This window comes from Orcinus orca, chromosome 3 (genome assembly GCF_937001465.1).
Source record: "Orcinus orca chromosome 3, mOrcOrc1.1, whole genome shotgun sequence".
Taxonomy (NCBI): domain Eukaryota; kingdom Metazoa; phylum Chordata; class Mammalia; order Artiodactyla; family Delphinidae; genus Orcinus; species Orcinus orca.
In genome coordinates, this window is record NC_064561.1 from 154,940,177 (window position 1) to 154,957,921 (window position 17,745).

The window sequence follows — 17,745 nt, forward strand, 5'->3', positions numbered from 1 at the left end:
TGTCTTTTAGCTCTATCCTCTGAAAAGGCCCAAAGCTATGATAACCTGTTAGCAATGAACATCCACAGCACCCAAATTATTCCCACCAAAGGGATTCATGGCTCTTTGGAAAAATGGTTGATTTCAGGTTTGGGACAGAAAATGTATAAGTTGAGTCTGGGGCATCTTTTAGAGGCAGAAAGTAATCAGGCTACAAAAGAATAATGAGTTTATACCAAAAAGATACAAGATCCATTTGAAGGGACTACCACTGGGCAAACACGGGACAATTTGAGCTTCAAAAAGAATTATGATTGCAATAAATTAAAATACAGAGATACAAAAATCTTTTAGTTCACACTGATATTGACAGGAAAATTCATTATTCTGAAACTTGATTAAGTAATGGAAAAGAATAAAGTATTTCTCCTGCCCTTCCTGTACAAACTATATTTTACAGTAGCCAAATATTAGGACAAAATTCCTCTTTAAAGAAGAATCCTTGCTAATTAATATGGAATAAATAAAATAACTAGAAAAAAATCAGTGTTTTGCAACTTCTACTGAAAATAATGAATCTAGGTAATGATCATTTAAAACCAGTCCTGAAAGACTGTATAACAGATGTACCAGGCAATCAAAATCACTGAAAATGTAACAACCAAACATTATGTGCCTCTTGATGTGAGGCAATAATATTTAGCATTGCCTGTGAAGTATTTCTGTCTATACTCCTAAAACTGAACTTCAGTATTAGTAAACCTCTAGATCTAACTTAAGAGTTTACAGAAAAAAACGGTGGACAGAGGAACAACTTAAATGACACCAGAAAGAAGAGGTCTATGAAATCCAGAATGTGGGACACTCTACAGGAAAACATGTAAGTGGCATGAAAAAAGGAGTGAAGGGTTGACTATTATAGACTAAGACTTAACAGCCATGTCAACCAAAGCAACTGCAAACCAACTATAAAAATACATTTTTGAGACAATCAGGGAAATGTGAACATCAACAAGGTATTAAATATTAGGAAATAATTTTATTAATATTTATTTTGATATAGATGATAAAGATATTCTGGTTATTTTTTAAAAAGTCATTTCTGTTAGAGATCAATACTAAAGTATTTATGGGTGAAATGATACAAAGTATGGGATTTTCTTTAAAGGTATTACAGCCAAAAAAATAAAAATAAAAAAAAAAAAGATGGGGGAGGGATAGAGATAAATAAGATATTAGGAAAGTGCTAACAATTTTTGAAGCTGGGTGATGGGTACTTCTATCTATTTGAAAATTCTTAAATAAAAAAAATTCACATTTCAATTTACAAAATTTTTAAAGAACACTAATTGTGGTTTAATCCTGCACTACTATAGGAAATTCTACATATTTTATAACATGTCAAATAATGTAAATATATATTTAATGTAATCTATATACCTATTTATAGATCTCATGTCTATCATCTAGATTAAAGGGATAAAAAAATTATCTAGAAGGATGGGAAGACAGAATATCAATATTAGTGATTTAGAAAACTTACTTGTAGCAAGCAATTGAACAATTCATTAAACAGGGATATTAACCAAAACATTCAGCTTAATATATTGAAATAAATTTTCCCTACCACAAAGTATATACTTAAAAAATAACTGAAAAACTTCTTTTAAATCATAAAGTCTACAAAAACTCACGTTTTGAAGAAGTTGCTCAAACCAGTCATAGCCAGTATCTCTGCATGCTGCAACCTAAGGGGAGAAATGGTGAAGCTATCAAAGTTAGAAATTTACTTTAAAATATACTTTTGCTATGCTGTAGCCTCAAGTATATAAATATCCAAAGTTCTAAATTAAAAAAGTTATTTTTAGAGTAAACTATTTTTTCAGTGAGCCAATAATTCACCATGTTAAAGAACTTTATTCTAAAAATATCTTAGAAGACATTCAAGAAATTAATGTATTGAAATTTTAAAAATGGTATACATTCTGAACAGTATTATTGAATCACATACTATCAGAAAAATCTGTAAGGTCTAAAAACAATAAAAATGGAAATGTTTGCTTCTTATTTTCCTTCTAGATAGAAGATTTAAAGACATTAGTGAAACAGAGTTGATCATGTAATCCATAATATAAAATTTCTTATGTTCAAAACATGAACAGTATTCTGGGTCAAGAAAAATTGAGGCTTATGTGTATAATTAAACATAATGAAACTAATCTTAATTCATGTTTTCTGAAAAAGGTAGAAATTACTATCTCATTTCAGGTTGCCATCCATGGGTTATTGTTATCTTTTTACCCACTTCTCCTTTCCCTTTCAGTTTTCAATCATTGGAAGAATCTGGAGAATTTTAATATCAGCGCTTAACTCAGTGGATGCCAACAAGTGGGGCTAGGTGAAAACAACACTCTCATCTTATTTGCATCCCTTGAGTACATCCAGAAATATAAAGGAAGGGATGCAGTAGAGAATAACCAAATATCTTGTCATTGTCTCTCCCTTTGTAAGACAAGGCAGACCTCAATGAGGTTTGCATCCACAGGGACCACCCTTGTTCCAGTCCTTCTTACCACATCAGTGATATTTAAAATTTTCCTTGTCATTGCTTCTTTGTCATTGTGTGGAGTTGGAGTAAACCAGAGTTTTTGGAATGTTTCATTTACTAATTTCTAGAAGAAAGAAAAATTTCAAACTAAGTAACTACAACGAATGTGGCAAAATTCTTAACCCCCAATTCTCATTAAAGCCCAAAACAGAACTATTAAAAAAAAAAAAACCTATAAATAACTAAACAAAACACAAATTACCAGAAACTACTGGTATGACATCCTCAGTTTTTTTTTTAAAATCAGCAATTAACTTACAAAAATTATAATATTTTTCAACTTGGCAATGATTTTAAATGGGTAATACGATGCCTAGTATAGAACTTCTGGAGAGTACACATTCAAATGCTTTTAATCAAACTAAAAACACATTTTTTCTACTTTTGGGGGAGAAGTTGTTAAAAAACAAAAGAAAAAACCCCCAAAAGAAATATGGGGACAATCATATATACATAAATTCACTAATGAACTCAGGATTAAACTTTCAACAAAGTATTTACTAATTTAGAAAACCAAGCATATACCATTTGAAAATCAAAATAAATTTAACTTGATAATAAACTACCTATATACAATGCAATCTCTACAATGATATTAAATATTATAATTGCTAAATTGTTTAAGATCAGTTCTTATTAATTAATGCAAGATCTAGAAATAAAAATATATAAGTATGTCTTTTTCTTGAATTTATAATCTAAAATGATGATTCACTTTAAAGTATATATATGTAAACTAACAAAATTTATATAAAATAAACATTTAAATTATTTAAAACATTAATTAAAAAATGAAATTTAAAGTAGTCAACATTTTTATCTCACCTTAATACCCTCTTCATCATTCACTCTGCGAATCATTTTTACACACATTTCTGTAATTTTTGGAAATGTTGGTTGTTCAATACAGATGTCTCTTAGAATCTTTATTACCCTTTTTCTGACACTGATACCAGTATCCTAGGAATAGAAAGGTATTTTAAACATCAGAAAAATTGAGATGCTTAGGTGTGGGAAATTTGGTAAAATGAAATCAGAAAATACCAACAAGCAGTATATACACTATTTATTAACATGATAAACATGGTCTATATATTTCCTTTTTATATGCTCTTTTATTAATGTTACTATAAATTTAAATTATTTTATTATGTTGTCTTTGCTTTTAAAATATATCTAATACATGGAAAAATATGAAATAGCACTGAACACAAGACTAGAGTATAAGCTTGCCAAAATTAAATGGGATAACAAACATGGAACTTTTAGGACAGTGTCTGGCGCTTAAACAGCATATGAAGTATATTTAACAAAAATGTTTAACCTAACTCTTTCAAACCATTGTCACTATATTATGATTTATAGTAAATATAAGAAACAAAGGAACAGATTAAATGAAAAAAACCATGAGGAAATAACAATACTGGCTTGGCCATTTTATTTTATTTTTATTTATTTATTTTTTAATGATATTTTCCTTTTTTTAAAAGATTTTTTGATGTGGAGCATTTTTAAATTCCTTATTGAATTTGTTACAATATTGTTTCTGTTTTATCTTTTGGTTTTTTGGCCCCAAGGCATGTGGGATCTTAGCTCCCTGAACAGGGATGGAACTTGCACCCCTGCATTGGAAGGCAAAGTCATAACCACTGGACTGCCAGCGAAGTCTCTGGCTTGGCCTTTTTAAATTAGTCAATGTCATGGTGGATATGTGTAAAAAAGAGCTAGAGAATACTCTACATAAAATAGAGATGAGGGACTTCCCTTGTGGTGCACTGCTTAAGAATCCGCTTGCCAAAGCAAGGGACACAGGTTCAAGCCCTGGTCCAGTAAGATCCCACATGCTGTGGAGCAACTAAGCCCATGTGCCACAACTACTGAACCTGTGCTCTAGAGCCCGCGAGCCACAACTACCGAGCCCGCGTGCCGCAACTACTAAAGCCCGTGTGCCTAGAGCCCATGCTCTGCAACAAGAGAAGCCACTGCAATGAGAAGCCCACACACCGCAATGAAAAGTAGCCCACGCTTGCCACAACTAGAAAAAGCCTGTGTGTAGCAACGAAGACCCAACTCAGCCAAAAATAAATAAATAAATTTATATATTAAAAAAAAATAGAGGTGAAATATTGTGGTGGATACTTGGCTGTTCATTGTAATATTTTTCTTTAACTTTACAAGTTTTCATAATTAAAGCATTTTTAAAATAAATAAAAAGCATTGAACAGTTATTGTGTAAAATTATTTCCATTATGCAATTTAGCAATTGTGAAAATATTTTAGGATACATTACTAAGGTAGACACTGTCAGAGTTCATTATATCTGAAAATCCTGAGGAGTCTTTCACTCTTGAAAAGAGTGAGGCACTAAAATGGAAAAAATTCTTCCACTCTTTCCTTAAAATTCTTTGTTTCCATCAAGATTTTATGCTAGTTGAAGATGAAATTATCTGTAACTCTCAGTCCCACTGTATTCTAATGCTGGGCTAAAGGTGATAAAATAAACTCTTATTTCAGAAATACCTAATCCTGTACCTAATGCATCTCTGTTGAGTTACAGAAGAAATCAATATGTCCTCAGTGGGTGGTATGAAAATTCTACAGATATTTTGTAATGCCAGTGTTTCATTTTTTCATTCTTTCATTTTCCAGGGAAATACTTCAGGGCCAGAGAATTCAATGACATAGAAGAAAAGAATATCTTAGAATAGTGTTTCTTAAGTTTGGTCTTAAGACTCAAATGACTTTCTTGTTTAACTTGCAGGTATCTGAGCTTGTCATAATTCAGCTTTCAGGAAACATGCGAATATACATAATGGCCAAAAATACTGTCAGACACCGAAGTTCTATACCTAGTTCTCACTGAAACAATTCTTCCTGTTTATATATGTACATATATAATTACTCTAGATTCCTGTCCAAAATATTTAACTATGCCATGTAGCTCCTATCATTTACTAATTGTAAACTGGCATAATCAAAAGGCAAGAGTAACTGTAAAAAGGAATCCAATTTTTGCCAATGATTTGTTTTACAATATTAAGCAGCCCTCCTCTTGAAATATGTTCTTCTTTAGAAAGCTGCTATAGTTTACAGATTAGGTAATATAAATACATAATTGATATCTACATTTCTAGCTTAACATTTTTAAAAAGTGACATTAGGAAGGCAAAATTATACTCATAAATTACAATAAAAATGACATAACAAACATACCAATATTCTTTCAATCAGCATATCATAATACTGCTCAGCAAGCTGAGGTCGACAAAGGACAAATCGACCTAGTAATTCTACTGCTGCTTCTCTGACACTAGTGGAGTTATCCATCAATCGTCCATGAACTCCTCGCTGCATATCCAGCTAAAGAAAAATAAAGAAAACGTAATTTATACTAAGTAGAACTAATATTTTAATTTGAATAGAAAATTCAAATAAAAAGAATCATCTGTGCTCCTCTTTACCCTTGCCAGAATACTGGGGTCTACAGCAACAACCTCAGATAAACACTTCATGGCTTTTGTTCGAACGGCAATTGCATTTTCACCAAGAACTCGAAGGATCTGCCAAGCAAATATTGACATTTTCATCAATTTTAGAACACATAACATTTAACAAAATATAGAAAGAAAACATGCAAAAAAATTAAAATAAATATCATACTCACTTTCCTTTAATTTTTATATAAGTGAGTAAAAGATCTGTTATCTTACTGATCCAAAGCTTTAACTTAAAACATGGTATGGCATTCTATACTTTAGGGACTTTCCTTTATCCTGCCTGGCATTCTCAATTAAACCTGTTTTTTATTGCTATGCTTCATCTGCAAGAACCTGTAGCCCCACTGAAACCTTCCTATCTGTAACTTTAATCAAGGATATTTAGTATCATTTAAATAATAACTTGGAATTGAATATTTTTATAACATCAATCACTCTACCTATATACCATCACTCTACCTGTACCATACAGATACATATCCATTTATCTGTAAAACAAGAATCAATAGGTAAAAGGCATGCAGAACAAAGATATTTTAACAAATATGGAACACAGAAACAAATGTTACTTTCATGATTTTTTAAAATATCTGTTCTCAACAATGAATAGACATCATACTCAAACGCAAGTAACCAGAATTAGAAAAATCAATTTCATTGTATAAGGAATTCTGGTCCAGTTTACCTGTGTCAAATAAATATCAAAGCTCTGGGCAAACGGCCTCATAGAGGCCAAGTATCGAACAATCAAACAAGCATCATCATAGTCCACAGTATCAGAGTTCATCCTGCAACAAAAAGTCATTAAATTTTAATTTATTTAATTTTTTTGTAAAGTAGGTAAATAGATATCAAAGAGATAACTGAAAAAGTAAAGATGTTTTCTCTTTGGATCTTACTTTAATGTGCTGAACTGAGAAGGTGTGGTTTTGATAATGCTCCTAAGAAACTTTTTCCGATTTTCAGCTCGATGCATAATTTGACCAGTTGTCTCAACTTCCTTTGCGTGATGTGTTCCTTCAGATGATTCTTCATCTTTTTGTGATTTCATCGCCTTTTCTGTTTCCAGAGTTGTATCACGGAACCACTGGGCTATATAGAATTTACGAGAAAACTGGAAAGAAATTTGGTGAGATTTGAGTTTGATGAAATTAGTAACAAAATTTCCAACCTACTGATAAAGTGTTCACAATCAGGAATACAAATATCAAGGTTTACTTTAAAAAAATTTCCATCAGATAAAGACAGATTTTAAGAAAGCTAGAACTTTTAGAATATCTAAATGATAGAAAACTTATTATTTTACTTTGTCCTAACAGTTATATCAATGACATCAAAAGATAATTTTATAAACACAACTGTATTAAGTCTACAATACTACTATAACTACTTAACTAAGGACGGTATCACACGAGTTAGTAAAATTAGAGATGATGGGTCAACTAGAAAAGTTTAGAACACATGGATAAAATGCTGAAGGTAGAAGACTCTATAGTTATTTTCAAAATTTCACCTTACTTCTTCAAGAAATACATAGCCAATTATTATTGAAATATATTAACACTAAGGTACACCTATAATCTGTTCCTTTTAATCTGTTCCTGTTTATTTTTTCACTTTTATTGAGAAATAATGGACGTACATCACTGTATAATCTGTTCCTTTCCACGAAGACTGAAAACCTGCAGTAGTTGGCTGAACAGCTTAGTTATCTCCAACCACTTTAGATGCATATCCCATCAATTAAAAAAAAAATTAAAAAGTGCCCCAATATAGTGTATAAATTTTACATATAAACTTCTTTTACTAATATTCTGGATACCTAATATATAAAAAAACAGAATTAAGGATTATAGTTAAAAATAAATATAGATATAAAATTCTAATATTCTTTTTATATGCTAACAGATCATCTCATGCACCACCTGGACAAATGATCTCACTTGGTCTCAAAGATAACCTATGGAAAGATTTCTAAATATTTCCCATGTCACACAATTTTAGTACACTACAATATCTGTACCAGAATTCCATTTAAGACAAATCATTCCATAATCATTCTTTTTCGTTTAGACTATCATGTACCCGTTTTATAAATCAAGATTCCAATACAACTTTCCTCTTCACAACACTTCTCAATTTTCTTACAGACCAAGTTTGAAACAAACATGTAAACTCTCCAATAAAAAGGGAGAATAGAATCCTACCACTAGTGAAGGATCAGTCTCAGTGTTTTCATCCAAGTAATCAAGCAATGCTTTTTGCAACTGTTGGATTTCATCTTCTCCTCCTGAAACCTACAAAATAAACCAAGTAGTAACGAAAAAGATATTACTAATGTTTTTTAACAAATCATCCAGTTGCACATACAAATCTGAGGGAAAAATCTGATAAATGATAAAAATATAAGTATAGGAAGAAACAGAAGAATACTATTTTTGAAAAACGTTATATATCGATAGCTGAAGTGTACTAATAGCTGAGGTTAACCTTTATTTTTATGAACTACATGTTAACTTTCTTTAAAGAAGCTCGTAAGTAGCTGACATAATAATTATTAGAACAACATGTATGTAAATCTTCAGAGGTAGGAAGGTCTAGCACTGGTTTTCTGTTTGGTAAGAGATAATTCCAAACTTTTAATCTAGTAAATGGAAACTAATTATTGCCTGAATTATTATGTGTTACAGGTGTCTTTGGGATATTATTTTAAAAAAACATTCTGAAAGGGAAATATTTTTATTTGCAATTAACATAAAATAGTACTTTATTTCATGTAGGATATTAAATATACAGTAGGTATATTTGAGCTGTGCATTTGATCTAGAATCAGAAAGGGACTGAGTCTTTGGTTCTGTCAAGAACAATACAGAAGGAGAAATTAACTCTGAGTTGACATTAATGTCTATAGCTTATTTTCTGGTTTACCATGTGAAATGCCAAATATATGGTTAAGAATATATCTAAGTAGAAAACAAAGATTAGAATAACCTATGTTCTTGGAGTATAGTGAAATGGATACATTCAGAAATTAGTCATAGAACTGTAAACTAGTACACTGTAAAGTTCCAAAAGCTTTTCGGAAGTCTGTCAAGAGTCATAAAAATATTTACCAAGGATCACTCCCCTCAAGTTTTACAGTGTACAGTACATGGTCGTATGTGGCAAATAAGAGGTCCTAGGTCTACTCTCAGAAATACTGAAAATCACCTAGTTACCATTCTTCAATGAAAGGAATCAGCAATACTTGGAGAAATGGCTGATTCCAGGGCTGGCACAAGGAAAGTAAAAGATGAGTCTGAAACATCTTGGGCCACAAAGTCCTCAAGGAAAGATGGGAAGATATCAAAAAGATACAAAAGGCAGTTTAAAGGGGCTCCCACTGGTCAAATCTAGTTCAATTTGAGTGCTACAATAATGACAGCAACAAATGATAATCTATCAAATACAACAGGAATGGTAATATTCCATTAAATGGTAGTATTATATTAATGGTAATTTCTTGCTTTTCATAGCTGTACTGTGGATATTTAAGTGAGAGTTCTTGTTCGTAGAAAACATACACAAAGCAGTGGTTCTCAAACTTCAGCATTCAACAGAATCACCTGGAGGGTCTGTTAAACCAGACTGCTTGTCCCCACCACCAGAGCTTCTGATTCAGTAGTTCCAGAGAGAGTCCTGAGAATTTGCATTTCTAACAAGTTCCTAGGTGATGTAAAAGTTGGTGCTGCTTGTCCAGGGAATCACACTTTGAAATTCAGGGGTCATGGGGGCATCCTGTCTGCTCAAAATGGTTCAGAAGAAAATAAAAATGCATATACAGATACACATGCGTGTGTATTTTGAAAAAGAATGATAAAGCAAATGTCAACCACTAAGGGATCTGGGTGAAAGATTAATGGGAACTTTTTGTACTAGTCTTAAAACTTTTCTGTAAGTTTAAAATTATTTCAAAATACAAAGTATAGTAACAAGAAAAAAAAATTAGAGGCATTTGTCATGGCCAGCAATGGATATGGTTATGGACATTAAAAAAAGAAAAAAGAGTAGAAAGAAAATGAAAACATTGTGCATGGTACAATTAGAGATTATTTACCTATCAATTTTCTTAAGTAACTTTTAGTATTACTACCATCTCGTCCATAGTTTAAAAAAAAAAAAAAGGTATTGTTAAACCAAATAGAAAAATAGCATCATACATTCATAACAGTAGTTCACAAAAAGAAAGTAAATTAAGGATTATATAAATCATCTGAAAGTTCCTGTTACACATAATTCACCCTATGGTATAAATTTTCTCAGTGGAGCTTTTGAAAAAGCCCATTTTTAGGAGTAACATTTTATTCTGAATCTACAAAATAAAATGCAACACTAACAGAAGAATATCTAAAAAAAGTACTTAACTATTACTTATCCCCCAAATTCAAATTCTTTATCTCAATACCTGTTTTAAAATTCGTTCTATAGACCCTTGATCCATTTTGCTTGTAACAGCATCTTTCCTCAGTCGTGCAGCAACAGTTCCAAGGTAATCAAGAGATGCCACTCTTAAAGCCATCTCTGTTGACTTGTTACTGAATTGATGAACCTACACATGAAAAATAATTTTCTTTTAATTTAACCGATTTATACTATTTTTAATAGCAACTTATAAGTACCAAATCTATGTTGTATTATTTGAAAGTTAAACACTTTTTTCCCCTGTGATATTGTTCCACAAAGTAATTGACTTTTTAAAAAATTTTATTCTATTTTATTTTTTTGGTTTCACCCCAGAGCGTATGGGATCTTAGTTCCCTGACCAGGGACTGAACCCAGGCCACGGCAGTGAAAGCCCAGGATCCTAACCACTAGGCCACCAGGAAACTCCCAGTAATTGCCTTTTGAGTTTCTGGAATTTTTAACATTTTCATTAAAAAAAAAAAAAAAAAAAATATATATATATATATATATATATATATATATATAAAATTAAACCTTCCTAAGAACACAGTCACTTTCTTTAAATGTAGGCTAAACTCTATAAAATGGGATTATTACTGAGTAAGAATTTGTTAGGCTGGAATTCTGATGCCTATGAAAAATTATCTTGGTTTCAGAATAGTATTAAGTTTTCCAGCTGACAAAAAGTAAGGTCCCAAAAACTTTGTAACAATTGCACAAGTCCAAATGTAGTCTAAAGATAAAAAGAAAAATCACAATAGTATTTCTTTGCATTTCCCTAATACAATATTACATTAGGACTAAAACGTGTCATGTTTTTAGAAATACTCTTAAAGATGACAGAGTTCACATTAATCAGTTTCATGCTTTGAAATGAATTAACTACAATAACTTATGACTCAGTGTTGAGATGCTTTTAACTAACAATACCTCCAAACAAAACAAAACAAAACAAAAAACAACAACAAAAAAAAGTTTTTTAAAGCACTGTTATCTTATGTAATGAAATGAAAGCACCGAAAGTCACAACATTTCAAAGTTTCTACGAGGTACTGACAGTATTGTGTACAGTTATGCACATGCAAAAATAGAGATGCAATGGTCATATTTCCTTACACATTTTTAAAGAATTCATCATCTGTGAATCAGAGTACATCCTCATTATGTTGTCTTCTAGTAATCTAATAATCTTTAAATGCTATACTCTTACCAACAGTCTCCCTAACAAACTAAGGAGTAGTTCAGCAGCTGGCCATTCAGGCTTATTGACTGTTGAAAGAAGGTCTTGAACAAAATTTTCAAATAGTGGTCTGTAATCTTCTTCACCTTGCTTACTACCACATCTGTTCAAAGATAAATAATGGAAAGGCTGTGAATTTAGGTGACATGTTCACCAATATGACTAAAACTTTGTTAACTAAGTTTTCCTCTTCTCTCACATCTAAACATGGTATAAGAGAGTACATTAAATAAAATATGGTTTAAAATGAATCTGTTTCTCAATCTTCATTTTTTCCCCCTACTACAGGGAATTCATTTATTGACATTAACATAATTTTCTGGTAAGTGTAACACATTTTAAATAATGACCACTGTTTTTCTATGAGATTACTATAAATTCTTATGAAAGCTAAGGAAACCTCTCTCCCCAAACTTTCCTATTCAATTAGAAAGTTCCAAAATTCACAGAAAAAAAATTATAGAATTTCAATCTAGAACTTTAACTTTGGAAGTTCAACATATGAGCGAGTTTATAAAATTTTAGATTTTTAATATTCTAATTTCCTCATTTTAAAGATAAGGAAATCAGGGGTCAGGGAGATATAGTCAAGGTTCAGATTATGGCAGGAAGTTGGATTAATCTTTTACATAAAATAAATGAACTATTCTCTATATGGCGAAAATAAAAATCAGATTATGTTAATTTTACTCACTTTTTAAGGAAGATGGAAAGGAAGTTTTGGGCTGTTCGCATGGCTGTTTCATAAGAATTGGTAATGACAACATCTTGGTCAACCTAGATTGAGAAAAATGAATTTATACAGATATAAGAAATAACCTACAAGTTATTTCAGTTGCTATTGCCATGTTATTACTGAATATAGGGGCAATACATTTAAATACTAAAAATCTTAACTATTAGATATAAAAAGAGAAGCTACAATTAGCATACTAAATATATTTCAATACTTCATAAAAACTAAATTAAAATATTGACAAGAGTTCATTTTTATTTATTAAAATATGTTAAGAGTGACAAATGTGTTTAACAAATGAAATATCAACAGTTGTTTATCATGATCAGAACAGTTCTGATTGAAAATATCAACACAAAAAGAATTTCAAAAAAAATTCCAAGCTCAAAGTTTATGGAATGCTAGAATACTAAAAAAATTCAACTCCTTCATTATAAATTTAAAGACCAGGATATAAATAGTTAATTCAAAGTTGTGGAAACCCGAAAAGTGAATAAATATATGAAAAAGTTCACTAGTAACCAGAAAAATGCAAAATAAAACATGGTATCATTTCATACTAACCAGACTAGGCAAAATCAAAATGTAAGAATGTAAACTAGAACACCACTTTAGTGAGAAAACTGACAAGTTCCAGTGAAGTTAAAAGTGCATGTACACTATGATTTAATATTCTATTTCTAAGTATATCTAGAGAAACTTTTGCTTCAAGTTGCTGTATGTCATATATGATGTGTTTAACCTAAATCAAAAAGAATCTAGCATTAGTTACATGTATTAAAAACAATGGTGAGTGAAAAAATTAGCTGTAAATATGTCACTATATCATTTATGTAAATTAAAAAATTCTGTATCAAATTTATACAGATAAATAAATAAATAAATGGACGAAGATAAACATTCACCAATGGTAAGGAAAAAACTAAAAAGAGAACAGTGAGATTAGGAGAAGGGGAGAACAACAGGGACCTCAACATTTTTGATATTCATTTTATACTTTATTAACCAGTCACTTTATTATTACTATACACACAGCCACGACTATAACAGAATTAGGAAATAAAATTATCCCTCTTTCTTTTGAACTTCTTTGAGGTAAAACTATAAAACCTGGAAAAATTTTAAGTGTTGATGGGTAAGAGCTACAAAACCAAAAGCAAATCTTAGCTATGAGTTATTCAATAGTGAGGGCATAAACTCATTTTCTGCATGAATTTAACATTAATTATATTAACGATTATTTACTGTATGTGATTATAGATACTACATATTATAATTATAATATTATTCACATTCAATATCTCACTTGAGTCTTACAACTTGTAATAGTAGGCTTGTTAGGTATTATCATCCCCATTTTATAGCTGAAGAAACAAACTCAGAGTAAAATGATTTGTATGTTTCATGACTGGTGGATATAATAGTCAGGATAAGAACACAAGTCTCCTAAAACTTAGTTTAATGCTCTACAAGGATCTGTAAGCCCAGTCATGAAGCCCTAATTAAGAACTTCAGTTTTATAAGAATGGCAGAGAATATAGTTGCTTCCTCCTACAAAAATACACAGTTATAAAACTTACAAATGATTCCTTACTTTTTTATTTGAGTCCTCTTCTGAATTAGAGTCCTTCTCTGATGATGGTAAGTGTACCACACACTGAATTAGTTGTAAAACCAGTGCTGTAACCATCTGAATATACATAGGCTCTCCATCCTTATCACTACTGTTTAACCTTTAATGGAGAAGAAAATATTTAAATCTTACAGAGTATGAAGAGAATTTCATTTTACATGTCATCTATGATCTGAAAGTTTCAGGATGCTTTCTTTACCAATATTTCTAGGCATTGTCTTTACTGCTTATAATAGTATCCTTAAGTCTAATTATTTCTAACTTCTCAAAAAACCAACTAAATGCCTATGCATAGATAATTAAAATAGTCAAAGGAAAAATGCAGTATTTAATATAAAATTCTATACTTTATATACGTACTGCAGATTGAACAATTATAACAAAAAATATCAATATTTTTCAAAATGATTTTTAAAATGAGAAGTCTTCAGGATTTCCCAATGCCCAGGCATTCTGGTATTCATTTTCTTATTAAAAACTGCTACATAGTCAGCTCCTGATCATATGTTAGAGTATGAGTGACATAGAATATAAAATAATCTATGTTATAGAATATTTTATGACATAGAATATAAAAAATCAAATTTTAAATCTTTTTGTTTAAAAGATAGTTAAAAACGTAAGAATTCCTTTAGATGTTGATAGCTTTTCTTCAGGTTTTAATGGACAATAGATGTTTATCAATACACAGTCTAAAAAATTAAGATAAAAACAATTATTTTACAGAAGACAGCCTTCAAAGCAATCTAAATATAACCCTATATGCTAGGTCAACACATTTAATCAGCCAGGAATATTATAATGATAGTTATGAAAATCATGATGATTACCTATGCCAACAAAGGCAATAATGCTGACCACAGCAGTGGATAACATTCCTTAGTTACTCTGTGCTTAGTGATTAAGAGCGTTTAATTGTCATGACTATTTTCTATACTTCTGTTAGAGTAATTTTTCAGCTCTCTTTTAAAAATATTATGTAATGACTTACTATTGTATAAAGGATTAAGTTCAAGTTCCTTCGTAAGGCTTATAAAATCCTTGAACTGCCTCTGACTCTGGAGCCGTATTTCCTATTGCTCTTCTCACAGGCCAATAGTTCTTAACCAGGGATGATTTTGCCCTTCAGAGGACATTTGCCAGTGTCTAGTGAAAATTCTGGTAATTGTAATTTGAAAAGGTGCATTTCTTTTGGTATCTATTAGGTAGAGGTCAAGGATGCTGCTAAGCATCTTACTATGTACAGGACAGCACTGCAAAAAAGTATTATCTGGCCCCAAATGTCAATAACGCCAAGACTGAAAATTCTTGCCACAGATCTTTACACTTGAGAATCACTGAACTTTTAAGTCTCTAAAATGTGCATTGTTATTTCTCACACCTACGGTATTCTTCACGCTGTTCTGAGACTGAATTGCCTCTCTTTTATTTGATCATCAAAATAAAAATCAGACAGAAATGATAAAGAATTAAAATATGATGGCTACAGTACAATGGAGTTCTTCATTATACTCAGACTTTGCTATAGTTAGTTACCTGAAGTTCCTTAAGCTCCTCTTGCTGGTAGGTAATCTTGCAAGTGAAGTAAAAATTTCTTCCAAAATTAACTGCCTATGTTTTTCATATCTTGAGAATACCTATTTAGTAATTATAAGATTCCAAATTTAGTTTGTTATAATTATTTGAAAATAAACAAAAATGATACTATACCATGTGATAAAAAATATTATCTGCCATTCAGAATGAAAATGTTTTCATCATCTTCAATGGCAATGACTTAATTTGCTCAACTTTTCTATCATTAATTATGACATTCTTGTAGAAGTCATAGTATGCTAGTTTCATCTAGAGGAATATGATATCTTGGGTATGAAATGTAAGCCAAGATTTAAATGATTTAAAATAATTGATTTTATAGTAAATATTAAGGAATTAACTGAAATATTTTTAAATATTTAGAAGTGTTTGAAATCTAAGGCATACTAAAATAGTCCTCACAGAAAACTCAAATCTGCATTAGTTTTTGCACATTTGGATTGAAGGATACCACTGTTATTTTTCTGAGAGATAACTAAAAATGTGAAGTGATTATACTTACTGCAGTGACTAACTTAATGGCACACAATTGTAATTCACTGACATTTTCCACAAAAAATGGTGTTATTCCCATTGATGATACCTGCACAGACACAGACAGTAATCAGTACACATCTGTAAGAGATTTCAGTAACATTCTGCCTTACTAAATCCCAAAGCATTCATAAACTTCTGTAAAACAACGAGAGCATTTTCTTTTCCCTCATCAATCAGCACCTAGTTTTTCCTTTTGTTCCCTTTCACCCTCAAGCAAATTAGCACAGACCTTCCTTCATAGCTGCCATTCCTCTGATTTCTAACTTCTGGATTGATAAATGTCACAGGAATGTAAAAAACAAAAAATAGTTCACTGTTCTGGAAGAAGTATCCTGACACATTTTAAAGGAAATGATCATTTATCTTTCAAATAATTTACAGTTTAGAATTTATACTACATTCACCTGTCTTCTGCCCCAAACGTTTCTTTTTAAAACTTCCCTAGGCTCTTATTTCTTCCATTTAGATATAAAATACTCTGAATGGAAAAAATTAACATAGTGCTGGTATTATTGAGTGAGCGAGGTTATACTGAACTCAATTAGGTCCCTTATTCTCCTTTATTTTTTTGGTCTAGAAATATGGAAAATGCTTGAAAAAAACTTACCTGAAGAATTGTTGTGTCTGTAAGAAGCTGTATTTCTAGTAGTTCTGATAAGCTGCTAACAATGTCACAAACTTTATTATAAAGCATTACTATTACTCTTTGCTTATGGGTAGAACATTTAGCCCGTTTTGCCTTTGAACTTAACAAGCCTCCTAAAATGAAAAAAAATCAAAACAAGGAATATATCAACTTTTAATAATGTTTATTAAAAAATAATAAAACCGCTTTCTGAATTAAAAGAACACACCTTTTTTTCCCCCCTATATAAAAATACAACCTGGCAAATAAAGCTGTCTATTTATCAAAAGAGAAAATTATTCTTTAGGGAATATTCAGTTAGAAAGTCAACATTCTTATAACAGATAATTCATGGTACATTTCAGTGGCTATTAAATTCTTGTATCTTAAGGATTACTTTATTTCTATTTTTTTCCACTGACTGGAGCAGGATATTAAGATTATATTTCCCTTGAAATCAACTTGCAATAATTAAACAACAGGTAATTAACGGTAGGTATTCGTGATCCAAGTTTGCCCTCCTCTTTAAATGTATACATGTTAACATACATGACTCATTTATAAAGATTATAAATAAGAGAAAGAATTATATATCTTTAATCAATCCATTTTGTAGATAGTATTTTGGGTAAAATTTGGGGGAAGTGATAAATGGAACCAGAAGCTACTATTACCTAGGAAAATCTCAGACCAGTAGAAATTACTTCTTATTATATGTAAATAGTTGCTAAAGAAATTATTACTGAACAAGTACTGGATTAAAACAAGTTCTATATTCTAGTCAAATGTAAGCCAGTGTTTATTACAATTTATATAATCAAACAATTTCGGTGCCATTTTAAGTCACTGCA

General features: G+C 30.7%; 1 protein-coding gene across 4 annotated transcripts in view; it reads right to left on the reverse strand.

Moving 5' to 3' along the window:
* NIPBL (NIPBL cohesin loading factor) overlaps nucleotides 1–17,745 on the reverse strand; it is a 192,180-nt gene that overhangs the window by 41,773 nt on the left and 132,662 nt on the right. For all 4 annotated transcript variants that reach the window (XM_004265995.4, XM_033421259.2, XM_033421256.2 and 1 more), the window contains 15 exons: nucleotides 16,877–17,028; nucleotides 16,235–16,315; nucleotides 15,673–15,773; nucleotides 14,098–14,236; nucleotides 12,462–12,544; nucleotides 11,738–11,870; nucleotides 10,529–10,672; nucleotides 8,292–8,381; nucleotides 6,984–7,198; nucleotides 6,770–6,872; nucleotides 6,049–6,147; nucleotides 5,801–5,947; nucleotides 3,413–3,547; nucleotides 2,553–2,651; nucleotides 1,674–1,727 (listed from right to left, as the gene is read on the reverse strand). In XM_004265995.4, coding sequence (XP_004266043.1) covers nucleotides 1,674–1,727; nucleotides 2,553–2,651; nucleotides 3,413–3,547; nucleotides 5,801–5,947; nucleotides 6,049–6,147; nucleotides 6,770–6,872; nucleotides 6,984–7,198; nucleotides 8,292–8,381; nucleotides 10,529–10,672; nucleotides 11,738–11,870; nucleotides 12,462–12,544; nucleotides 14,098–14,236; nucleotides 15,673–15,773; nucleotides 16,235–16,315; nucleotides 16,877–17,028 — 1,775 coding nt within the window. The remainder of the gene's footprint in view (nucleotides 1–1,673; nucleotides 1,728–2,552; nucleotides 2,652–3,412; nucleotides 3,548–5,800; nucleotides 5,948–6,048; nucleotides 6,148–6,769; nucleotides 6,873–6,983; nucleotides 7,199–8,291; nucleotides 8,382–10,528; nucleotides 10,673–11,737; nucleotides 11,871–12,461; nucleotides 12,545–14,097; nucleotides 14,237–15,672; nucleotides 15,774–16,234; nucleotides 16,316–16,876; nucleotides 17,029–17,745) is intronic.